This window comes from Salarias fasciatus, chromosome 18 (genome assembly GCF_902148845.1).
Source record: "Salarias fasciatus chromosome 18, fSalaFa1.1, whole genome shotgun sequence".
In the NCBI taxonomy this organism is placed as follows: domain Eukaryota; kingdom Metazoa; phylum Chordata; class Actinopteri; order Blenniiformes; family Blenniidae; genus Salarias; species Salarias fasciatus.
Genome location: NC_043762.1, coordinates 3,315,434 through 3,341,889, shown reverse-complemented (window position 1 = coordinate 3,341,889; position 26,456 = coordinate 3,315,434). Strand labels below are relative to the sequence as shown.

At 49.1% G+C, this 26,456-nt stretch overlaps 1 protein-coding gene across 1 annotated transcript in view; it reads left to right on the top strand.

Moving 5' to 3' along the window:
• The first annotated feature begins 700 nt into the window (after positions 1 to 700).
• The window catches only part of ece2a (endothelin converting enzyme 2a), a 63,815-nt gene continuing 38,059 nt past the window's right edge, over positions 701 to 26,456 (top strand). The window contains exons 1-2 of the mRNA XM_030114167.1: positions 701 to 919; positions 1,547 to 1,713. Coding sequence (XP_029970027.1) covers positions 1,551 to 1,713 — 163 coding nt within the window. The 5' untranslated portion in view covers positions 701 to 919; positions 1,547 to 1,550. The remainder of the gene's footprint in view (positions 920 to 1,546; positions 1,714 to 26,456) is intronic.

Genomic DNA, 26,456 nt, shown 5'->3' with positions numbered 1-26,456 from the left:
AAAAGTTATGTATTTCTGTACAGCACTGTCTGGGTCCAGTTTGTTCTGGGTCTTGTGCTTTGAGTATCACCAGGTCACATTTGTGGGAAAACTTAGATCTGGTGTGTAATTTAACTTGTACTTTAATATCATATATTCAAATTGCTGCTATTGACAATGTGATAACGTTGGATAGTTTAGGAAGCTTTGGAGGAATGTTGTCCTTTGATGATTTCTAAAATAGATTTTCTTGTTGACTGTGATTTAAGCTGTGTAACTGCACTTGATCCGTTCCACTACACTTTCCACATCAGTTTATATATAATACTGTCTTTTTCGAATCAGGAAATGACGTAAAAGAGTCCACTGCTCCAAAAAGAGTGAAGGCCAAATCCTCAGAAACAAATGTCCCTCGTGTCTGTGGACATTCAGGAGAGGCTGATGATCCACCGTCCACTTCTATTGATGACTTTCTGATCACACGGCTCATTTCATGAAAGAAAACTTCCTCTAACAGGCTCATATTTACACACATTCTCGTGATTTTGGACCGAAGTTAAATGATTTTCATGCATTTTCAATCTGCAACGTTTTAATACATGAACGTGCGTATTTTTGTCGACATTACGGCCAGCTGAATGAAGGGATGTTTTACAGAGTGTCCCTGAAGGCACCATAACGGTACGGCTCCTCCTCCTGTTAAAAATTACAAACTGAAGATTTCACTTTTAAACGCTTCTCAGTCACGTTTTACCTCTTTAAACCTCATTTTCACTTTATCATCAGTGTCATCCAGCTGCCTGTACCGAGACTTCCCTTAATGTTTAGAGACTGTTCTCTTTTAACCGAAACACGTGCTTCTACTGATAAAAACCAACAAACCGGCTCCCTTGTTTCACCTTTTTCTCGCTGCGGGGTCACCGAAGTTACGCCGCGAACCGTAAGTAACTACAGAAGTAATCTGTAATGTACTGATGCTTACTTTAATGACCCTGTGTGAGGTTAGAATTCAGATTTACTGACACGAACGCGAGAAGACAGTGTCATGTGCGCATGCGCAGAATCGATTCCGGATATTCAAGAGCAGCAAAGAGTTTGAACAGCACATTAAGCATCTTTTAACAAGACATTTAACAAAGCTGCAAACCTATTTAACCATCTTTTGACAATACTTTTAACGGCTTTAAGAAATACTTTAAACCACTTTTAACAACTAGAAACAACACATTAGATATCTTCTACTAACACATGTAACAACACTTTAAACGTGTCTCTGATTTGGCTCCATATAGCGAACACTGTAAACATGTTTAAACACCACATTGAATGTCTTTTAACTACACTTTAAAGGTGTTTAATGTTGTTTAAGCAAAACTTGTAAAGTGTTGCAGAATGCATCTATTAACAACACTACTTAAAAAAACACCACACACACACACACACACACACACACACACACACACACACACACACACAGACACAGGGACCTTCACAGATTCATGTATACAAAGCTCTATTCCTCTATAAATGTTGTTTTGATGGTCTTTGTGTCACACTGGCTTGTCAGGGGGATGATGGACTCTCTGCCAGATGATAACTCCCGGTACAAAGACGTGGAGTACTGGGACCAGCGATACACCACGGAGCGCTGCTACGACTGGCTGGGAAGCTTCTCCAAGTTCCAGCACATTCTGGAAACATTTGTCCGGAGAGAAGACTCCATTTTGATTTTGGGTCAGTCGTTTTCTGTTACTCCTCTTCGCTGTGTCTCCTTTCAGAGTGATCTCTGTAGAAAGGTGCTCTGACCCACATCACAGACTGGCCTCGTCAGCCTCACTCACATCCTGCCCCTTTTCTGCCATTTCTCTTCTTGTATCACATCAACCTTCAGGAAAGAATGATCCCTCGCTGCAGAGTGTTGACCTGTCGGTGGTCATAATGTTGTGGCTGACCCAATGAAAACAGCAGGATGGAAACATGTTGAAGCAGCAGGTTATAGAATCACGTGGCTGTTCGCTGCAGGTGGCACCGTTCAGCAGTGGTTTGTCTGGTCTTTCCATTTCTGGCAGGAAGCTCTGAGCTTTCTTTTAGGAGCTCAGTGAGCTCCAGCCTGAAGCCCTGACGGGAGGTCAGGAGGTCAGCTGGGTGAAGTGACCAGGAACAACTGCAGAGCGCTCCGACACTGGACTCTAGGACGGTGGAGACGTGAAAAGAACTGAGGGGTTCGTCAGACCAAGACATGCTGGACTGTCTCCTGCCCCCAGCGCTGTGGGAACAGTTTGAGGATGGCTCCTTCCTGCTCCAGCCTGACTGCAGCAGTGAGGATAGACCTGGAGGAGCCGGGTTATCCGGCCAGCACAGACTCTGGACCTCCACCTGACAGTGAGCCAGGACTTCCCCTGAAGGCTGCTGAAGCTGTTAAAGCTGCAGAGAGCTTTCAGACCGAGGCCAGGCTTACAGGAGCACGGTCACAAGGTGTCACTGTTGTATTAGAAAGCCGCTCTCGCTCTGCCCAGCAGCTGCTCTCTCTCCCTGTGGCTGCTGAAGGGAGAGCGAGGCGGATCTGCATCAGGATCCCTGTGGTGCTGATCGATTGTTAGCAGGATTTTTATGTTTGGCGTTTCAAAGGCGCAGGCAGGAAAAGACAGTTTGTCTTCATCCAGATGTTTCCTGACACGCCTGAAGCAGTCCTGAGTCTGACACCAGTTCACAGGCAATCTTCTGCACCAAAACAAAGCCGAGCTGCTCATGCAGTTGCAAAGTAAAGATGGATGCCACACGTTTGAACTTCAGGAATGAGTCTGTGATCAGGATGAGTCTCCGGCTCGGCCAGAAACCCCCGCATGTTGTTGTTCACCTGCTATTCCTCTTCAGGAGCACAGAGGGCTGTGGTCGTCCGCGTTCCCTTCTGGAAAGCAGTGGTGTGTGTGTGTGTGTGTGTGTCAGGGGGTTTGTGTGATTTTTGTCAGGGAGTAGTGAGGGTTCTTTACAACGTGTGTGTCTGTTCAGGAGACTGCACAGCCTTGTTCCTGTAAGACCTCATCACAGTCCAGACGGCTGTATGCCGCCTGGAGGATGCAGATGCTGGTTTGAAGCTCCGATCCAGATCCAGGTTGCTTGCAGCTCACTTTTTCAGCGTGCGTCATGGGCACACCTGCAGCAGAGGTGTGAGCGGGCTCCCAGACACCTCTCCGGCGCTCCGCTGCACCAGGCCGCTCGCTCTCTGCACGCCGAGTTAAACTCAAAGGAAAGCCATTATATCGCCTGAGAGCTCTCATCTCGAAGCCCCCCCTCCCCCCATCCTTGCTAAATCATGCATTTCTCGGACCGGCACGTGCTCGGATACGGAGCTATATAGGGAATCCTGCCGTAGATGATGTGTGAGCCGTCACGTGTGGCGAAGACACGGAGGGCTCTGAAAAGCACTCAGATATGCCCACGCACGAGCAAACGCTACACATTCCCCCGTCCTCTGTCAGGACCGGAGATCCACTGACCCGTCCGCAAGGAGACTCAGAACGACTGTACTCTGAGACCCGAGGCGCCGCGGCGGTGGAGGATGGAGAGCGGGTCTGGGCCATTTCTACGAAGATAATCCGTACAGTGCGGGGGGGGGGGGGGGGGGGCTCTACTGTACTGCCGTCTCTCTGATGTCTCTGTGAATCCTTGTCTATACATACCTTGTCTATACATATCTTCACCTGGTTTCTCACTGATCCTCACACTCCGCCTTCCTCCCCACTGTGGTAGAAACCTGCTTGTTTCACCTTCTGATATTACGACATCTTGCTCAGTAAATTCACACGCCACACATTTCAATGTATTTTATTGCGATATTATATGATAGACCAAAACAACGTGCACTGGGGGGGGGACATTAGTCATGTTTTTCACCTTTTTTTATTTACAAATCAAAAAATGAAAAGGTATTCCAACACTGAAGCAGATGACCAGACGGCACCACAGTTTATAGTTGTGCGTTTAATCTGCTAGTTATGTGAACCAAACATATAACAAAGTTATTAATTTATGGGGAAGTTTGGCTGTCGTGTTTTCAAGCTGCTTTTCCGTTTGTTTCCTTCAGAGTTAACATCACAAGCATTTATTTACCTTTCCTGAAGGTAAAGTAAGACTGCTGAAACTTTACATAATCCTGGATTCTTAAAAACAGACCCAGTATTGATCCTCCGGTCCCTCATGATCAACAGGAGGTAAAATCAGTTCCAGGAGCGCTGCCCACCTCAACACCCACTTCAAGCACATTGACACGAGCAAAGCTGTGAAATAACGTGAATAGTCCTGCGTGATGTAACGCCGAGGCGCCCTGCTGCCTCTGAACGCAGTGTGGCGTTCGCTGAGGGTCCGGGTGGGGTGTGTGTCTCAGTCGGACCCACGCCTGACCACGCCGCCAGTTAGCAACATTAGCAGCAGCAGCAGCAGCAGCTCGCTGGCGTTCTGCGGCCTCCCGGGGTCGGCGCTCATGGCACGCTCCCCGAGGGGAGGTGATGTAACGACTCTTTTATCCTGCAGTGTGTGTGTGTGTGTGTGTGTGTGTGTGTGTGTGTGTGTGTGTGTGTGTGTGTGTGTGAGAGAGAATTAACCGTATTTTCAGTGCCAGTGCACCTGCTGGAGGCTGATTTCCCAGAGATAAAGCGTGTTTACATAAAATAATTTCTCCCGCCGTTAACATGGAAGCATCGTGCTTGGTGGCTCTGACTTCATGCAGTTGTCCCAGTTATTGAGTTTTGGACTTTTTCCCAGATTTTAAAATCCATTGTAATTTCCATGCATGATTGTCATAACCAGAATTCCGGCTGGTTACGATTCCTGATACGGGTCATTACAGTGATCTGGAGACTTATGCAAATACATCAGCATAGAAGAACTGACAGACCTGGACCATTAAAGACATCTTGAAGAAAGGGGCTGAAGCACAGTGTCTTCAGATCAAGAGTCCAAGCTCCGGTGTAGTTTGACATGAAACTCATTCCACAGTGGTAATGGGGATATTTTACAGGCTGGAACGTCCTGTGGTTCTCGCCTCCTGATATCTCTGGTTTGGCGCGATGTTAAGTGACATTTATTGGAAAACGAGTAGTGAGAGCTGAGGGGTGTTGCTGCTCACTCCGCTGTTGTGTAACTGTGTGTGACCCAGTGCCTCCACTGCAGCGCCGCCGCCTAATAAAGGGACATCTGGACCAGGATCTGCAGGCTGCTGTGGAGCCACGCGTGGCTCTGCAGCGATCCCGCAGGAGCTCTGTCTATCGCCCCTCTGTACAGACTGTAGTGGCTCTACAGCTGCTGGGTAACGGGCTGACGCTGACAGCTCTACATCCTGTTTTCAGTTGAAATCCAAAACCAACTATTGGCGATAGAAATAACGTGAAAGTTTCTGAAGCTACAGCACTGTGATTCCCATGTGATCATCGTATCTACTGAATCTACAGGGTTACACAGGACGTGAGGCTTTGTGGAACATGTCCAGATCTTCATACCTATTTTAAATAATATAATTCATCTTTCGAGAAATTCAAAATTCGAAAGTAGGAGACCCTTGAGATGAAATGTGAGGATTAAAAGTAGAAAGTGGTATTTGCACTTTGTTACTCATTCCTCGAGTCGGCAGCAGATCCACCAAGGATCACTCAACAAATAGCCGTGGTAGTAGGTCAGTGGGAGATTGAAAAAGCTCATTTCCTTTGTGGCATTGTTCAAATATATCACCTTTATCCCTCAGCCCAGTGTGAGATGTTTACCCGTCCTGTTATGTGAAAGAAGAAAAATCCATTGGACGTGTTTGCTTGGTCTTCTGAGCGTACTCTGCACACATTGAATCAGAGCAGAAGGAACACACACACACACACACACACACACACACACACACACACACACACACACACACACGGGCTCAAAATGCTGATGGGATGGAAAGTCACTGGCAGCTGGGAGAGCGTGGAGTGTAGAGAGAGATGTGAAGTCAGGAGTTATGTCCCAGCAGCTGCCAGAACATCCAGCTGATATCAGATCTGCTTTCGCTCACTGAGGTGCCACCCTCATTTCTAAACTCAGGTTTCTGCAATTTTCCATGCAACCCTTGCTTCAAGTTAAATTAAAAAAAAAAAAAAAAAAACAACCTCTGACTCCTTTTAACTCTGAAGCAACAGTCTTTCCAAATCATCTCAACCTATTTGCAGTTTTTCAAACATGAAACCTGTTTTCATGCCTGAAAAGTCGTGGCAGATGTGTCAAACTGGCCTCCGTGGTGTTCGGTTTCGGATATGGGCCTACCGGGCTTCAGATAAAACACTCATACAGCGATGTGTGTGAGGCCATTCAGCGTCGAAGCCGTTGGAAAGTGGGAGCTAACCCCACTATGCCAACCACAGGCTTTGTAGTCGCCTCATTTTTCGTTATGTTCATTTATTTTCAGCCACGTCAGGTGATGTTGGAGGCAAAGCTTTACTGCAGCCTTCATGATAAAAAACATTTTATCATAATTGCAAGTAAAAATCCAAACTCCAGCCCTAAAGGTAAATCTCTTCCATTTATATTAGCATTAAAGTCAGAGCAGGATAACATAGACGCATAAATTATCAGTGTACTGACAGTAAATGTTTTTCCCATAGGTAGAATGTGTGTATTTCAGGGCACCGTGTGTGATTTTTAATAGATTGCACTTCACTCACATAGAATGAAGCAAGTCTGAAAATGGAGCTTTCTTCATTTTGTTGTGGGAATATATATATATATTATTATTTGGTTTTGTTTGTCTTTTCTTATTATTTCTGTGTATATACTTTATCTTTTCATACGTATATTTAATGTTGCTATCTTTTATTTTGTTACGCTACTCTGCTCTGTATGTTGTTATGAATCTGAGGATCCCCTCGAAAACGAGATGATTTATCTCAGCGGGTTATTCCTCGTAATAAAGAACTGTTAAAGTGAAATATATACTGAAACGATGAATAATATGAAGCTCATAACTGAAGCTGTTGGATGAAAACCATACTAGCTAATCATAAATGTTTTTATAAAATATTAGGACTGCACAAGAAGTCTCAATTATGGTGTTAAAATGTGAAAATTGGTAAAAATGAACTTAACTGTAATTAACAATTTGAGAACGGATCAGGCCTGAAATTTCACCGTATTTCCTCACCGTGTACGACCTCCCTGCGTGGAGAGCTCAGCTGACCATCCCTGCTTTCACAAGGAGCCCAACTCAGTCCAGAAGAGACCGGTCGGTGGGCGTTGTGCCCAGTTATGCCTGCATGCAGAGATCTGCAGGCGAAAACCAGAGGATGCAAATGTCAGCAGCTGTTTCCAGCGGTAGTCTGTAAACACGCTGATCAGCCACAGCAAACGCTCTGTTTCACACAAAGTTCCATTAAAAGCTGAATTCTAATGCTCAGAAATCCAAGCCTTCACTGTGTACTCTGGATTTTTTGTAGTTGCTGATAAACTCGACAGAAAGTACCGCCTCATATAGTTTCCATTGGCTCCTGAACCCTGCAGCAGAGAGCAGGCAGAACTCAGCACAACACCGGAGGTTCTCGACTGAGAAAACTGCGAGCTGAGAGCCTTTAAACTGTGGTGAGTGAACTGTCCCGGTGTGTCCACCAGGTTACAGTAAACGTCCGGCCACTATGAGGAGTCATCCTGCCTTCAAACGCTACGGATCAATAACATACACCTGCCTGACCGACATCCCGCTAACGGACTTCAACCCAGAAAGTTTGAACAGAATCCGATAATTGAAGGATTTTGGCAGAGTCCTTCTCTTTGCTGTTGTCATTGCTTCCGGAGCAAAAGCTTCTTATCATGTTTGGTAACAGCTGACATCTCCTGTTGTTCTCTGTATGCAGGTGTGTGTGCAGGTGTGTGTGTTTTTATCACAAACAGCCAACAGCGCCTCCCCGTGGCCTGGCCATCGGCTTCAGTGCTGCTGTGTTAAAGCTGCCGTAGGCAGGATTACCTCAGCAAGATGGCGATTTGACCCATCTAAGATGGCGATTTGAAAGCCAGCACCGCCCCTCCTGTCCTGTTTTCTCTGACATCACGCCCTTACGCAAGTTAAGCCCCTCCCACAAGAACGTGCGTGCGAACGCGACACAATGCCTGCCGGTATCAAACACTCAAGCACTCAACGGCTTTACGACGACGAGCAGGACAACTTTTGCAACGGTGTCTGATTCTGAGGTGAGCTTTCAATGTAGTACCATAACTACAACTTGTGCTCATTGGGGTTTATCCAGCTTCCTCATGTGCTTTCACGAGAAGCAGAGCTTTACAACCAATCGTGATGAAGGATGAAGCGCCGCCCCTCGACCAATCAGGATAGAGCCTCAGGGGCTCTTCTGATTGGTCAAAGATACCTGGAGCGGTCGAGATTCCTTTGCAGCTCAGAACAGAGACAGATGGAAACGCTGCGCCCTCGCGGTAGTGCAGTGATACTGCACTCCTAAAGGATTATCAATGGATACTCTAACATTTAGTCCAAAGAAAACGCAGAAAAATTTGCATTGACTAGCAAAATCCTGCCTACAGCACCTTTAAATGGAGATCTTTTCAGAGTGTTGCCTTGTAAATGCTCTGAACTTTCCTGAAACGGACGAGGCGCTGTCACGTGGAGTGCCGCCATGTCGATGGAGCCTCAGAGCCTCCTGTTTGTTCATCGCAATGGCTCCGTAGTGCAGCCTCGTCCTCAGCGAGCTGCAGAAGCACTCTCCTGAAGTCGAGCAGTGAGAGACGGAGCTGCCGGCTGAACACAGGCAGCAGAGCTGGGTTTGTCTGCATTGTCCTCTGTCCTGACGACGCGCCTGACCCTGCGGCTGCAGCGGCCAGGCGGACTCTCCGCCTCACCGCCCGTCTTCGGCGGGTTCGGCTCACACATCTGCAGCGGATCGAAAACTGCGGCGGACCAGGGGAGTGTGAATGGAGGCTGCTTTTGGATGAATGAATGAATGACTGAATGAATGAAAGAAAGAGGAGCAGAGGAGGTGAAGGAGAGTGTAGCTGGAGGCGGATAGATTCGTCCCCCGCCCCCCCCCCCCCCCCCCCCCCCCCCCCCCCCCCCTCCTCTCCATCCCCACCCCCCTTTTCTGCTTCCGCATTGGCTGTTTTCAGGGAGCCCTCACCATGCAGCAGTCAGTAAGTCAGTAGGGGCAACCCCCCCTCCCTCCCTCCATCCCTCCATCCCTCCCCCCTCCCTCCATCCCTCCCCCCTCCTTTTTGCCGCTGTAAGGAGTGGTGCTGTTTATGAATGAGCCTCGGAGCTGCAGAATGTGAATGGGAAATAGGAGAGGGAGTGGAGATGGGGTGCCTGCTGAATGGAGTGCAGCTCGCAGGGCGGGAATCCAGAGGAGCGACGCTGAATGAAAATCTGGAGCCTGGGAAGCAGGACGTGGCGCAGCGCGGCGGGGGAAATCAGCCTCCGTAGGTCTGAGCGACAGGACTCACATGATGTGGGGATGGAGACGCTGCTTGGCTCATGAGCCAGCGGGAATCTCCACTACTGTCCACACACACACACACACACACACACACACACACACACACACACACACACACACACACAAGCAGTATCTCTGCAAGCTGCTGCTGCGTGTTTTGAATAATAATTTGGTTACTATGGCAACCGGGCCGGGATGATCGATGGCCCTGGCCCTGATAAAAAGAGCACTGTGTGTGTGTGTGTGTGTGTGTGTGTGTGTGTGTGTCACACAGGGTTTCTGATGTCGCAGTGGGGGTTTCTTTGTTCTGGGAGAATTACAGGATGACTTTTAGAAAAACTCTTTAAACCTGTACGTGTGTGTGTGTGTGTGAGTGTGTGAGGAGGGGGTGACCACTCACACTATGAACCCACCATCGTGACTCATTCACTTACAGTAATATTACAGCCGTTAGAGAAGGGAGGCTGCGCCGCCGTTACTCACTCCTCACTCCCGGAGTGTAAATTATACAGCAGAGCCACGAGCCTGACCTGCCGCTTGATTCGATTAACTGCGTGCTGCACGCAATTATGTTTTCACCACTGGCACGTCTCTGCGAGCGTCTGCCAGCATGTTAGAAAACACAGGCCGGATCAGCGTGGAGGGTGTGTGTGTGTGTGTGTGTGTGTGTGTGAGTAAAGCGTGAGTGATTTATGTTCTCCTGAAACCTGCAGCTGTGCTGTAGTGTAAACTTTCACATTTCGTCTTCAGTGCCACAGGAACAACTTTTTGCCCGTTGAATTAATTAAGTTGATTAATTTGTCTCCAAAGCTCCTTTCTGAAGTCATAATCATATCTTCTCTGTCAGTCGCCATGGAGACGAGACGCTACATCCAGGCTAATATCAGTGCTCACAGTGGAGGAGCAGGAGGAAGAGGGTCTGTAGGAGGAGGAAGAGGAGGAGGAGGAGGAGGAAGAGGGTCTGTAGGAGGAGGAGGAGGAGGAAGAGGGTCTGTAGGAGGAGGAGGAGGAGGAGGAAGAGGGTCTGTAGGAGGAGGAGGAGGAGGAGGAGGAGCAGGAGGAAGAGGGTCTGTAGGAGGAGGAGGAGGAGGAAGAGGGTCTGTAGGAGGAGGAGGAGGAGCAGGAGCAGGAGGAAGAGGGTCTGTAGGAGGAGGAGGAGGAGCAGGAGGAGGAGGAAGAGGGTCTGTAGGAGGAGGAGGAGGAGGAAGAGAGTCTGTAGGAGGAGGAGGAGGAGGAAGAGAGTCTGTAGGAGGAGGAGGAGGAGCAGGAGGAAGAGGGTCTGTAGGAGGAGGAGGAGGAGGAAGAGAGTCTGTAGGAGGAGGAGGAGGAGCAGGAGGAAGAGGGTCTGTAGGAGGAGGAGGAGGAGGAAGAGAGTCTGTAGGAGGAGGAGGAGGAGCAGGAGGAGGAGGAAGAGGGTCTAGGAGGAGGAAGAGGAGGAGGAGGAGGAGGAAGAGGGTCTGTAGGAGGAGGAGGAGGAGGAAGAGGGTCTGTAGGAGGAGGAGGAGGAGGAAGAGGGTCTGTAGGAGGAGGAGGAGGAGCAGGAGGAGGAGGAAGAGGGTCTAGGAGGAGGAAGAGGAGGAGGAGGAGGAGGAAGAGGGTCTGTAGGAGGAGGAGGAGGAGGAAGAGGGTCTGTAGGAGGAGGAGGAGGAGGAAGAGGGTCTGTAGGAGGAGGAAGAGGAGGAGCAGGAGGAAGAGGGTCTGTAGGAGGAGGAGGAGGAGGAGGAGCAGCAGAGCGGTGCTCTGCAGCCAGCAGTGTGTCAGCCTCTCAGGGTCATTCCAGTGCATCCACGCCGCCCTCCTCTTTTGTCACCGGCAGCAGGCGGCAGCTCCTGGCTGTGACAGTGGCTGCGTGTTGCAGTGCAGGAAGTCACTTCTCTCTGACCTTGTACGCTGAAATGTGCGATTGGAGCGACAGGCTCTGTCTGGAAACATCACGGTGTTACATTAAAATAATGGCTCATAGCTGCAGCTGATGCTTGGAAAGAGTGACCTGGTTTTCACGGCGCTCATATGGAGCTTAATAAAAGACGTCATGTACTACACAGTGCATGAACTCTGAGTCGCATATGGCCTCTACCATCCAGCCAAAGGTCACGTGGACTTTAAACCAGGATAAAACGAGCAGGCTCCGAAACAGCTGCGGAGGTAGCTGACTCGAAAACTAAGAGAGAAAACAATCCAGCACACCTGCACCAGAGTATTAGGCAGAATTGGCATTTCAGGGTGTCCCGTTGAACCTTTTCAGTTTTGTGAATGACCGTTTGTCCTTTGAAACAAACACATTAAAGTGCCGACAGCACAAACTTATGAATGTTTAATGAGGCTTCTGATCTGAAAAGAACCTGATTTTTATTTTGGTAAGCGAAGGCACTCCCGATGCACATAGCAGAGAGCGTCCTTCACACTCCTAGTGTCCCACAGTTCACTAAAACAGGTGGACATGTCCGTCCCTGCCAGCCTGTCCCGTTCTGTCTTCCTGCCTGGCGATGGAGCGTGTTGCTGGAATCTTTGATAAAACGTGAGATTAAGATTTTTTTGTTTCCCCAGAGGTAATCTGTGAACATTAGACAGACGCAGGTGTAGCAGATGTAGCTGACAGTCCAGTTTTTGGGTGTGTGTGTGCAGATGACTGACCGACTCGAGGAAAACACAGCTGGCCTGTCGGCCACCTGTAGCCTCTTGTAGGAGCAGCATGTGTGAAGATTCTTTCTATTTGCCTTGGACTGAAATCTGAGCTCAAGTCAAACTGAAAGATCCACCAGTAAACAGAAAAAAGATAGAAATATATTAAAGGACCCGTACCGCGGTTTTCTGAGCCCGTCGAAGTCGGTTCCTAGTGAGTTCTGTTGACAACAGGCTGTCTGGGTCTTTCTGTTTCTGTGTTGGTTTCTGTGACTGTGCCTGTGTGTGTATGTGTGTGTCTGTGTGTGTGTGTCTGTGTGTTTCTCTCCATGCCTTCTCCAGACCCATCTCATATCCATGTTGTCAGGTGGGGCGGGTTTCTGGCCAGATGTGCTCCCTGTGGAGCCTGTTTGTTCCCTTTTGTCTTTGTTTTGTGTGTAGTTGAAGGGTTATGATGTGTTCTTTATTACAGGCTTGTATTGATGTGGACGGGTTTTTACATTTGTGTTTGGGCTGGAAACAGTGAGTCAGATGTGGAAGCCCTGCAGAAGCTGGAAACGGTTTCTGGTACCATGTGCTAATGTTTACTGTGGCTTCATCGCTCGGGCTCATAGAAACACTGTCGTTCAACCAAACGGGTTTAAAGAATAATCTGACCCAGAACCAGAAGGAGAGGCTCCTGAAGACGGTGTGTTAAAAATATTGTGCTTCTGAATGTTACTTAGTTTGGTCGTATGTGTTGTTACAGGTACTACCAGGTAGCTAATGTTAGCCCTGGCTAAATGTTAGTTATTCCAGCAGACGTGTTCCGACCTCGTCACACTGCACCATGCCTGGCGCACTGAATGGCCCTGATAGTCAGTGGGCGTTATCCCAGAGATACAGAATACAGAACGGTTCAGTGTGTGTGTGTATGTGTGTGTGTGTGTGTGTGTGTGTGTGTGTGTGAGAGAGAGAGAGAGAGAGAGGGAGAGAGAGAGAGAGTCTTGGTGGCGTCATTAACCGGTCATCACTCAGCTCTGAGCAGGGAAAACCCTATCAGCAAGGTAAGAGCAGTGTGTGTGTGTGTGTGTGTGTGTGCGTCACCGCTGTCCCCGTCCTTCCACTTATCTGCAGTGACGCACACACACTTGTCTGTTGTGAAGCTGCTGTGGTGAGCTGCTCACACACTTCACTCACCATCCAGCACAGGGGTGTCCACACTCCCTGCGTGTTTTCGGAGTGTCCCAGTTGAAGCACACCTGACTGCTGATGGTCACATGAACGCGAGATGGAGGAGTGCTGAAGCAGAGACAGACGGAAAGCACGCAGCACGCCGGACCTCCAGGACCAGAGCCGGACCCCCTGATCCAGGGTCTGTAGCGCGGCCTGTGGTCTGGTCTGTATTCCAGTCTGTAGCCGGGCTGCCCAGCTCCGGTCCTCCAGCGCCGGGTTCCTGCAGGTTCCAGGTCTCTCTTTGCTTCAGCGCTCCTCCATGTGACGTTCACGTCGTCACCATGGTTGGTAAAAAGATCAATAGTGAAAACAGCCAACAGGAAACACTCAAAGGGTCATTCAAGTGTCAAACCGTGACGTTTCTTCAGAAAGTAGAGCAGCTGTTTGTACATTTGGTTTGTGGAACATGTTTGTGGAACATGCACAGGTGGTTGACAAGAGGAAGAACAAACAAATGAAAAGGAGATTTGAGTGATGGGCGGAGCTGTGAGTCCACGCTAACACTGCAGACGTGTTTTAGAGGCACTGAAAACCTGCATGCTTGTTTTTGTTTTGTCCAGACCGATTCAGTCACTGGGAAAACGTGCGAAGACTCTGACCCAGAAACACACTGACTGAGAGGAGAACCTGCGAACCACTACACACCAAACCGACTGGAGGAACACAATCCTGAGGTTTTCTACACTCCCTCTGGAGTGCGTTCAAAAATATGAAAGGACTAATTTAGTATGAGAGCGACTGAGGAGAAGGTAGCGGAGAACATTTCTTTCCGTCTACTCTTTCAGACTCTTTGTTTTCCCTGTTGATGTGTTTTATACGTTCATATTTCACCTGTAAACCCAATCTGAGGCCGTCCTTGGTGATTTTCTCAATAATGTGACCCGTCATTGGTAATGAAAGCATCATTTAGCTCCTCCTCTCCTTTATTCCTCCACATGCGTCTGTAAATCCCCCTGTTATCCTCCTCTGTGAAACCATCACTGCCGTACAGTTTTTTTGTTTGGTTCTTGTAATGTGTGTGCGTGTGTGTGTGTGTGTCCAATTGGATTTTTGGTGGAGCGCTGGCTTTGTGCGAGGCGGTCCCCAGCATTCTTACATAACGCTGCTTGTAATGCTGCCGGCGGACTGGCGGACCCACACCTCCACCTCTGCATCTTTGTGTCACTCTCCATGTCTCCCTGCTCTTAATCTGAGCTGCCTGCCCATTCCCCAGCCTCCACCTCCCTCCGCCTTCGTGTCTCATTTGTTAAACCTCCGCCTGTCTCTGTGTGTCCGTCTTCAGTCACACACTTCATCTTCTGGATGTGTGTTCATGTATCTTTGAATCTCTCGCTCTGATTTGCCCGAGCATAACAGCATTAGGTCAGCTTGGTCCCGATATTCTTATGTAACTCTGCATTTGCCTTTCTGACTGCGTTTTCCGACACACACACACACACACACACACACACACACACACACACTGAAAGAACTTGTAAATCTCTGTCTTTAAATGAAAATGACTCTTTCACTTCGTTTGAGAGGTTTGAGGCCTTCTGTTAGTCATTTTTGGTTCCTCAGAATCTCATTTTTCCCGGTTTGAGATTCCTCGTGGCCGTGATGTTTCACCAGCATGCTGCCACAGAGACACACACACACACAAACACCCGGGCGTCACACATCTAGTCCTGTCACAGCATAATGAAGACCAGTCTCATCAGACCTGGTTGTAACTGTGTAAGCCCAGTTTCTGTTTTACAGAAATCCAGTTAATGACCACATTGTATTCTCGTTTCATGTCATCAGCCTTTAAAACAAAGGAGGACGGTTTTGAGAAATCATGATGGCAACTCATGAAGAAGAACAAAAACCACACAGACTTCCAGTAATGACTCTCACATTTAAAGCTGTTGATGTTTTTGACTGTTAAGACCCATCAACACCATAAAAGCAGGTTTTTCTTCCTGCACACTGGCTGAGTCGCCGTCACGCCTCTGTTCTGCAGCCATGTTGTTTCTGCATTGGCACAGTCATTTGAGCATGAGTGTGGAGAGGTGTGGAGGTGTATTGTAGGTTGTTGGTGCATATGGAGAACTGTAGGTGTGTTAAAATGTTTGTGTGTCTGTGCTATGATTTGTCTCTGCGTCACAGCATTGGTGCATGTGTAATTGGGTTTCTGTGTGGCTGCAGCCGTCTCTCCCTGGTGTAAAAGAGGTAAGTGTAGTGAAAAAGTGTGCTGCATGAGGTTGAAATGGTCAGAATGTGAAGTGAACACAGATCTAACAATGCAGCCGTCCTTATGTAAGGTGTTATGCGGCAACGCAGCGCTTGTTCTTCATGTAAAAGCAGGTCTGTCCTGGAGTGTGACCCACCGTCTGCATGCTGCGTCCCTCTGAAGGACACTTGCTCTGCTGGCCTGTCCTCTGAAGTGTCTGTGTATACCTCTGCTGCTCTGACCAGAAAGCAAACGTTCAGTAAGAGCAGTTCAGAGCGGCGGGGAAGCCAGACGAGGTGTGTGTGGAGAGGAACTGGATTGATTGATGGGAGAAAGCTGTGGCTGTGCTGCTGGTCCATCGTACAACCTGAACTCTGCCTCGTGATGCTGGATTAGAGGCTTCCCAACTGAGTCTCTGCCAGGGCCTCTATAATAGACCAAGGCTGTCAATACAGCGTCTGAGGGCTCTTACTGGGCACAAGAGTTCCTCTGTCTAGAAGAACACTCAATGAAGAGCCATACCGTACAGGCTGAACCTCCTCTATATCCAACAACACCTGTTGGAAAAGGGCAGTGTTCGGACTCAGAGTGGCACCTCTAACATCTGGATGCCACCTCAGGCATAATGTGCTGATAGGCGACGCGAGTTCCCCACCCCCACGTTTCGCCAAGGCGATGGCCAGTCAAATGTGGTCTTGTGAGGCACCCACTGCAGTTCCACTGTTGCTACGGGCTCACAGGGAGGCCGGCATAAGCCATCCAGCAGCAAGTGCGGGTCCCATACTGGGGCCCGTGGGGCTCTGGGTCCTCCCTGTGGATGCTGCACCGCACAGTGCAACAACTTTCCACCGACCGTCGTACTGCAGCTGGGCGCTCTGACTCTCAGGATGGTCTGCCTGACCGGATCCGTCCAGCTGCCAGTCGGGCCTTCTAGTAGCCAAATGTATGGAGAGTCTGCGCAGCATGGGAGACCGTACCAGAGCTGGTCAGAAAAGGAGGTGCCTAATCAGTTTCTTGGTTTCGGCATAAGCAAAGACAATTAACTCACTCTATTCTTTTCTACTTTATCTCTCATCTCATCTCTCACACTACATCTGTATTGATATTTTGGAAATGAGAAACTTTGCACTAAAACCTGCTGGAACTTTTCAGACCACTGTGCTCATCCAGGCTGCAGCCTGCGAGCACATCCCCTCAGTTTGACAGAATAAATGTGAAGCGGTCCAGAATGACAGATGGTGTAGTCTCTTCTCACCGAGGCTGTCTTTATCATCGGTGTTGTTCAGAGTGGAGTGAACATCGAATGCATCTCATTCACAGTTTTTCAAATTCTTCTTTGTATAACAACCATGAAACCCTGCAGCTGAAGCCATAATCTCAGTAGTAAAGAAACGAGGCCTGTCCGTCCACGTGTGTTCAGATCCACGCTCATCAAGGTGACCTCCAGGCTCCAGCTCATTCAGCTGAACCGTTCCTTTGAAGAGAAAGCGAAACACGCTGAGCTGAGCTGGATCTTACCGGGCCGGTTCAGGGTCTTCAAGGGTTAAAAGATGACTTCCACAGTGGTGAGAGCCAGGTCTGGAAGAAATCTTTATCTGGTCCGCTGTTGCAAGGATTACCTAGCACTATTAGAGCAGAATAAATAAGTGTGTGTGTGTGTGTGTGTGTGTGTGTGTGTGTGTGTGTGTGTGTGTGTGTGTGTGTGTGTGTGTGTGTGTGTGTGTGTGTGTGTGTGTGTTCACACTCGTCTGGGCTATATCTGCCTGCACAGGGAATCAGAGAGCAGATGGCTTGCCATAGTTTGTAATTCTCTGTTCATTTAACCTGAGCCTTGGAATACACACTGCCCTCAGACACACACACACACACACACACACACACACACACACACACACACACACACACACACACACACACGCACACACACATACACACACACACTCACACACACACTACTGACTGAGTTGTTTACAGCTCCTCTGTGGTAAATCACACTGAAGTGTGTGTGTGTGTGTGTTTGTGTGTGTGTGCGTGTGTGAGCGTACCGAGAGACGAACCCAAACCAGCCGGAGTCGATTCCTGTTGCCATGGCGACCTGCTCCACCAAGACAATATTTATTTAAAAGCACTGTTGTGTGTTCGTTTTCGCGTTGAGGAAGAAGTGCTGCTGTTCCTGAGAGCGAGTTTAATGAGCGGGAGGAGGAAGAGGAGTCAGGGCTAACCGAGGTCACATGTGGGGAGAGAGAGCGAGCGAGAGAGAGCGCTGGGACGTAACTCCGCGATGCCATGACGCCGTGTGTCTGACTGAAGTGCCACTTCTGTCTGCTGAGCTTCTCTCACAGGGAACGGTCGGATGAACGGTGAAAGTCTGATGGAGTGCTCAGTTTACCTGCGTGTTTCAAGACAGCACGCTTTACTTGGCACTTTGAGATTTCTGGTTGAAATGGAAAGTGCATTATAAATAAAATGTGTTATTATTATTATTATAACTTGTTGAGGGTTTCCCTCCTGAGTTGGTTTGCATGTTCTCCCTGAGCTCCCTCACACAGTGCTTGTTAGCGTGTGGCTCTCCTGATGTTGATGGAAATCGCATCCAGCTTCAGAAGGAATTCATGGATGGAAGTCTTATCAATGAAGATGATTCAGAGGCTCCAGTTGACCTTCGACACGTCTGTTTGGACGGCCGAAGAAGAATCAGAGCTTCCGGATGTTTCATTTGGCTTCCTGGTGGTTTCTCATCTCAGTGGAGTCACTGCTGAAGTGATGATATATGGGCTGATATGTGGAATATACTCCATGCATCACTGCTGGTTCGCTATATGGTGAATATTCCAATATTACCCCACGGTTGCTTTTCAGTGTTACTGTCACAGAGGAAGACCAGGATGAGGAATATGCATCAACCAATGTTTAACTTCATTAGCCTCTGTGCTTCACCGAGGCAGCTGAGGAGTTGATCGACATAGTATTTGAACTGAAAGGCAGTTAAAACACCCACAGCCACACACACACACACACACACACACACACACACACACACACAGGAACTTACACAGGCAGTTTAAATAGAAGTATCTCAATATTTGAAGACGTTTCTTCTGTACTATTTATGTGAAATAATGTTTGAATTTGATTTTCCTATGTCCAAAGTCATTTGTATGGGTTTCATGAAATCATGGATCATTACATAAATCTGGTGTGTGTGTGTGTGTGTGTGTGTTCATAAAGAAGAGGAAAATAATAAAAAAAAAAAGTGACAGGAAGGAAGAAAGCTTGAGGGAGAGAAGGAAGCCGAGCTGCAGATTCACAAATCCTCCTGTCAGGAGTCCTTCCAGACCCCGTGTTCCCGAACAGATTAAATCCAACACACACACACGCACACACACACACGCACACATTAAAAGTGTGTCAGCCCAGAGCGGGCTCAGAGTGCGGTGTTATGACACAGGCTGTCTCAGATGTGCTCACTTGTGTCCTGGCTGACGGAGCGTCCTCATCTCTTTAACAAGACGACGCTCTCAGTGAGGACCGGGGTGTGTTTTATCCCACGGTGTGAAGGCTGAGAGCTCCGTCCACGACTGTAATGCACTGCGTCCCCCCGTCCTCGTCTCTCTGCGTCCCTTCTGCTGTCTCACACTGTCTCTTCTCCTTTCCTTTGACTTGCTCTGGACTTCTGCTCATTTTTATTCTGCGCTGCTGCTCTCTTTCCTTTTAAGACCCCCCTCACGCCTCTCTTTCTCTTTTGAATCCGTGCATGTTCCCTGTCCTGCCTTCTGTTGTCGTCTGTCCCCGTCCCTCTGGCTCTCTGTCTTTCTGTCTTTACCTTTGACACACCGTCGTCTCCATCTTCATCCCTTCCTCCCGGCTCAGCTGAGGAGTCTGAGCCCGGGTTATGTAATCCATGTCAGAGTGAGGAGGGAGGAAGATACCGTGTCTTTACTGAGGACTCTGAAGCTCTCATGTCTCTGAGGAAGTCCTGACTCAGTCGCTTCACTCTCTCTGCTCTTTTTCTTCTTTCCATAATTTACATTACATGTTTTTACAGGCTGTAGCTGTAGCTCATCTTCTTCTTCAGGAGCTGACAACTGCTGCCCCCCCCTCCTTCCCCTCCGTCCCCTCCGTCCCCTCCGTCCCCCTCCTTCCCCTCCTTATCTCATCCCCATCATGATTACACTTTGCCGTCCTGACCTGCAGTGATGTAACTGAGTTTTGGCAGCAGACTTCTCCCTGGCCAGGCTGTATATTGTCCCGTCTTTCTGAGAACTCCCCGTCGCTCTCCTCCTCCTGCTCTCCCTCTCTGGCTTTGCTCTGCTGGGTTTTTTTTTTATTTATTTATTTTTTTAGGTCTTAATCTCATTCCTAATGCAATTCTCAGCAATGGGCCATCGCGGGTGAGGAGAATGAGATTTAGGGGGAATGAGAATTTACTAAAAGATTCCCAGCTGATTCACTCCGACTGTATGATGGTAAAGCTGGCATTATGCTACAGTGGAGCATGGCGGAATATCTGGCACGTTGATACTGAGATGCAGAAACCGGGCTGTCTGCAGCCGGGTGTGAAGCCGAGGTTCCAGACCTCTCACACCACTCATGGTTTGGTTTCCAAGCTTCAGGCTCTTGTGTGTTAGTCAAAGTGAGAACGTCACAATTAATTGCTGATTGTTGAAAAATAAAGAGCCTGTTACTGAAGTGTGTGTTGATTTCAGGTCTGTGAGCAGTGAGTCTGTAATGTTCCCGTCTTCTCACTGGCTTCCACTTCATGTCCGGATGCTGAGGATTCTTTGACAGGACATCCCACAATGCTTATCTGAACCACCCCCCATCACTGTGCCTGTTCAACATCGGTATATTGTGTGTGTGCGTGTGTATGTGTGTGTATTATTTGCATTAGTATTGCTTGGGTTTCTCAGGAGGGGCTGGGATTTTCATTGCTCTGTTTTAAAGAGGACTGGTTATTATAAAGTCCATCTTTTTAATCTGCAGACTTACCCCCGCCCCCGCCCCCGCCACCCCCGCCCCGCTCCACAACAACAATCAGACTATTTTTTTATTTTCATCTCCACTGTTCAAAATCCTGCTTGAATATCGGTTGGTACTCATAAATCTGAGTGGAACGTACCATTGTGCTGATGGGAACGACAGGAAAACTGTGTGTGTGTGTGTGTGTATGTGTGTGTGTGTGTGTGTGTGTGTGTGTGTGTGTGTGTGTGTGTGTGTGTGTGTGTGTGTGTGTGTGTGTTCTTTGTTTTGTTTGGACCATGATCATGTCTGATTCAGGCAGGAGTCTCTCTGTGACCACAGCAGCCTGTTCTGACACCATGAAGCTCTCCGTCAGTGACTCTTCATACTGTTGGTGCTCATATTCTGGTTTTGATCGTTTCATTTGAGATGTCCGGTCGGTCTCGATGCGTGTAGTCTGCCGCTGTTGTCGTGTCAAAGCTCGTAGTTTTAGTTTTATGGATTTTTCTCAGCAATCAACTAATGTTTCAAATGTCTCGACAATTACACAGAAAAGAAAGAGAAAAATGTCCACATCTTCCACGCCGCTGTGAGGGAATCGTTTTGTTGGAGGTTCATATTCTCGATGGATCAACGTCCTCGGAGCGCTTTTCTGTGTGACTCCTCAGAATAAGTCCATCCAGATTAATCCATAATAGCAAACTTTTAATGATTGATTCTGTCATTAATCCCGAGCAGAGAAAACAGAAGCTGTTGTGTTTCAGTCTGAGTCTGCTGATTTTGCTGAAAGTGTCATAATGAAAAAAATCTAATGAACGAAACTTCGTGTGAACTTCAGGACGTCTTCTAGTGAAACAGGAAGTCTTCCAGTGGGACAGGAAGTGAATGTGGATGGTGGCTGGTTGGAATCTGCAGCCGCTCCACTGAAAGCCGTCCTGAGGTGATTGTCTTTGTCCTGTTTATTGATCAGTGATGTTTCAGGTTTCTTACTCACCATCAACACACGTAGCAGCCGACAGACATTTCACTGGAAGCAGTGTGTGTGTGTGTGTGTGTGTGTGTGTGTGTGTGTCATGGCAGCAGTGGAGGATTGGTGCCAGACTCCGTGCTTAGCTTGGCACTGGCTTATCAATGTGTGTGTGTGTGTGTGTGTGTGCGTGCGTGCTGGGAGCTGTGCTGGCTCTCTCATCAGGTATGCAGTTGGAGTCGACGCTGCAGCACGGAGGGCTGACAGAGGAAGCAGCGGTGAGCGTAGCAAGCTGGAGAAAGACTGACGACGTCATCCCGCCCGCTCGCTTCCAGCCCCGTCACCGTCGTACTCCCCAATTACGCCTTTTCATGCGCGTCGATCTGAGCCTGCCCTTCTTCCGCATCTCTTCCCTTTGGCTCCCCGCCCCAGCCTCCAGATTCCCCGCTCCCATCCCCATTCAGAGCCTCCGCCATTCACGCCTCTCTGGTTTCCAGCGAGCTGAATGTCATTCGCTCGTGCAGCCTGAGAGCTGCTGGCTGCTCCAGTCGCCCTGCTCCCCTCACTGCAGGTAGCCTCCGAAGCCGCTCACAGTCGCAGCCCCCCATGCCCATATAAGGACTTCCTCTGTGCGGTGAGACTGACATCACTGCCATCAGGGAAAGGTCACGGACTCTTGTTTTCTTCTTGTTCGGGAGCCTCCAACCACATAACTCTTGTTTCACACGCAGTCAGACCACTCCTCGTGTCCTCCTCCTCACCTCCTCCTCCTCCTCCTCCTCCTCCTCCTCCTCCTCACCTCCTCCTCCTCACCTCCTCCTCCTCCTCCTCCTCCTCCTCCTCACCTCCTCCTCCTCCTCCTCACCTCCTCCTCCTCCTCCTCCTCCTCCTCCTCCTCGACATGTTTCTTGTTTTTCTGGTGAGCGAAGGACACCCTGCGCCTGCCAAACAGGAAGCGCTCATGATTCAGTGAGAACAGATCGTCTTGGTTATTAAATGTTGCGCTGTCCAGCGTTCATTCGCCCGCCCTGCAGTGTGTGTGCAGCGTTTCATTTGAAGCCCCAGGCTTTCATGTTGTGGATGAGTGGATGAATCAGAGGCTGACGGAGAGTAGCGGCATTAATCGCAGTCTCACTGGCTGACTCACTCCTCATTAGCCGGTTTGTGGCTGTCAGATGTTCATCAGGGCCCCAGAGCATCCTGTAAAACACTCCATCGTGTCAGAGTGAGCTGCACCGACACATCCTCCCCCCCTGCAGGTCAGCAGCAGATATCAGAGAGCTCTCCGTCAACATCGTTTAGCACATAGTGAGAATCGCAGCAGTTACGGGGATGAAAGCTTTAGGTTTGGTCGCCTCTCACAGCTCTGGAGCAAACAGCCCAGTGGGGTCCTTACTGCGTGCAGTTTGCATGTTCTCCCTGCGGCTCTCAGGTCCCCGTGAGTTCAACGTGCTGTCTGCAACAACAGATGAACCGTCAGTTGATGAGTTCAGTGAACTAAGTTCCAGTTATCAGCGCTTAATCTGTAGAGAGAGAATTAACTGCGTAGCGATTAATTAGTAGCTAATATGCTGATTTGTGTTATTTACTGTGTTGAGATGAGTCAGGTTTATGAGTCAGGATTTGAATGATGTGAGTGTCCTGAATGAACGTCCCTCTGCTTTGAGTGTTCCTCCCATCAGGCCGTGACGGAGTGGCGCTGCTGGAGAGGCCCGTTATTTCCTCCTGTCAGCCATAAAGCGCCGTCACAGGGCCGGCCTCGCCTGGAAAACCTGATCTGATCTGATCCCCACTGCAGCGGCACGGCAAGGTCAAGCAGCGCTCCTTCTCCACTGAAACACCTTCAGCTGGCTACCGGTGTGTGTGTGTGTGTGTGTGTGTGTGTGTGTGTATTGGCCTCATTCGGATACAGATTAAATTTAATTTTTCTGAATAACTGAGGGATCAGCTTTCCTCTGTGACCCAGTGAGGTTACTTGAAGCTCTCTCTGTGTGCCTGACATGTTGCCGAGTGTGTTTCACCTGCTGGTGAATGGACCCGACACTGATGGACCTGACACTGATGGACCTGACACTCGAGGGTTAAATGTTGTTGCAGCTGCTTTAGAATTGAGGGGAAAACCGTCCAATGACACAGCAGACGCTGCTGTAGGTGTGCTGCAGGTCACGGCACAGATGAGATGGATTATTCATAGATTAAAGGGAGCACACACACACACACACACACACACACACAGATTTCTTGCTGAGTCATGACCTTCCTCTCTGCTGCTGCAGGATTGACTGACAGATTTGAACACTGCCACTCAGACAGTGCGGGAGGAGGCACATAACACACTCACGCACACACACACACACACACACACACACACACACACACACACACACACACACACACACACACACACACCTTCGTGCTAGTGGAGTCTGATGGGAAAATGATCGTTGGTACCCCTGCTCCTGACTCAGCGGGGCCATAATGAAGGTGGAGCTGTGGACGGACCGGGCTGTTGAGGGTGAAGCGTCCCGTCGGAGCTGCGGTGAGGCTTCAGGTTCCACGGTTCCACACATCCCGTCCGTCTGAGGGGTTTCCACCGCACTCTGTGGAACTGGCGCGGTGGCGCTGCGTCGGGATGAGCAGCCGCTGGTTGTGTCGCGGTGCCGGTGATTTTCCATGACGGCCGTGGCGCCTGGAGGTGTCGCCTCGTGCTGAATGAGTTTCACCATGCTGCCCTGTCTCTTAAATGAAGGAGAGTGGAAAGTTCCAGCTGCCTCCCCATGAGGTCTGAAGTCTTCAGTGGAGCTCTGCTGAGGCTTGTGTGTGAAGGAAAGGTGATCAGTGGTTCTCAAAGTGTGGGGCAGGACTCCTTTACGGGCCCCAGAGAGCTTCAGGAGGGACAGAAGAGAAGGAAGACTCTAAATTCCACTGAGGTGAACATTTTATTCTTTCCATCTACCATTAAAGACAAGAAGCATCACACCTAAAATTAAAGTAGGTATCCAGAGGAAACACACACACACACACACACGCTCAGTCTTGTATTTCTATCCTTGTGGGGACCGTCCATTGACTCCCATTCATGTCTAGCCCCTAACCCTGACCCTTACCCTAACCCTAACCCACACCACAACAAAGCCTAACCCTAAAGAAATGTTTTTGCACTTTTACTTTTTTCAGTAACAACAACATGGTCAAGAAAACACTGTTTCTCCTACTTAGGACCGGAAAAAGGTCCCCACAAGGCACGTCGTTCCACGTTTTGCTATCCTTGTGGGGACATTTGGCCCCGACAAGGATAGAAATACAAGAACACACACACACACACACACACACACACACACACACACACACACACACACACCAAACACAGACGACACACAGACGACTTCTGCAGAGAGGGAATCAAACTGGCAAACCGCCGTCATACAGTCCCAGAGTTTTCACCACCTGAGAGGAGTTCCAGTTTCCTGTCTTAATTCTTAATAAAGTGACTGGTGATTCTGGTTTTAAAGCTGAATTATTATAATAATTATCATAAATAATAATATTAAATATAAGCTGTAGCACCAAGGTTAATCGAGAAAGAAGGAAAAGAGACAGGAAATGGAGTTTGTTTACTTCCTGTGGACGTAAATGCATCGCTTCCTCCAGCTGTCTGATCAGAACCCTTCAGAGTAAAAGCGGAGATAAATCCAGACGAATAAACCTGGTTTCCATGTAAACCTTCATTCAGAATTACTATTACATGTAAACCTGAAGAAGAATACTTTAATTGTGTATTTCAGCGGTTATTTCTCTCACCTCAGCTTCTGTAGCTCAGGGCACTTCCTGTGTGGAGTTTGCATGTTCTCCCTGAGTGTGATTGTTTTTTTAAGGTACTCTGGCTTCAGAGGTTTGGGTGAACTGGTGTGTGTGTGTGTGTGTGTGTGTGTGTGTGTGTGTGTGTGTGGAGGGATTGGTGTTTGTGGATGTAGAGCAGCCCTCTACATCCTCCTGATCGGCGGCGGTGCACCTGACTCATGCCGAGTGTGTGTGCTCACACTTGCTCTTGAGTTTCGCAGCCATTGCAGATCCCATTGCTCTCTCACACGTCGTCTGTGTCTGTCTGGCTCTCTCACTCCCACTCGCCCCGCCGCCGCCGCCGCCGTGTCGTCCCCTCCGTCTGACTGCCCCGTCGTCCCGGCAGGCGTTCCTGCTGCTGCTCCACCCCGTCGAGGTTTCAGGCCGGCTGGAGAGCTGCAGCCTCCACAGATGAGTGTTTGCAGAGGGCAGAGCGTGAAGCTCTCAGGAAAAAAAAACATTATGTGCAACAAATGTTTCACTGCTGCTATTGTACGGATTCGAGCAACAAGTCCCAAATAGCGATATCAAGGCGGAGGTGGGCGGCCTTAAATAACTGTTAGCTCTGGCAAAGAACAGCGAGAAGAGAAGGCGCTCCGTCTTCTCCTTCCATTTACCGAGCTGGCCTTCCCCGTGCCGGGCGGCGCTTTGGATCAGACCAGAGCTTCAGGCTCCGAGCCACAACGGAGAGGCAGATTCATGCAATGGAGTCCTTCCAAACGTCCTCCATCTCTCTCTCTCTCTCTCTCTCACACACACACACATTCCCTCACACTCCATCAAACAGTCACTCTCTTATTTATTCAGTCACTAATTATCTCCTGTGCCCACTTACATAACGGCGGCTGCTGGAGTGAGCGTGGCGAGGAGAGACTTGTGAGGAGAACTGAGGATTTGAGAGAATTTCCTGATGCAACTTCAGCCGAGCGTCTGAAACAGCTTGAAAAGCAGTTTTGCTGGAGACCGTGCAGAGGTAGTGTGTCGCGGAGACGGGGCGCTCCGGAGACGGGGCGCTCCGGAGACGGGGCGCTCCGGAGACCCCTCCACCAGCTGACCCGCTGATGGTGGAGGAGAGAGGTGAAGACGGCTCCTCCCTCCACTCACATCATCCTTTTCCTGCCACACCGTTTCCTGATGGAAAACAGTTTGGTTTTGCACCTTCCACCTCCTCTTCTGTCATGTTGGTGTGTGTGCCACGCAGCCCCTCCCCTCAGCCGCCCGCTCC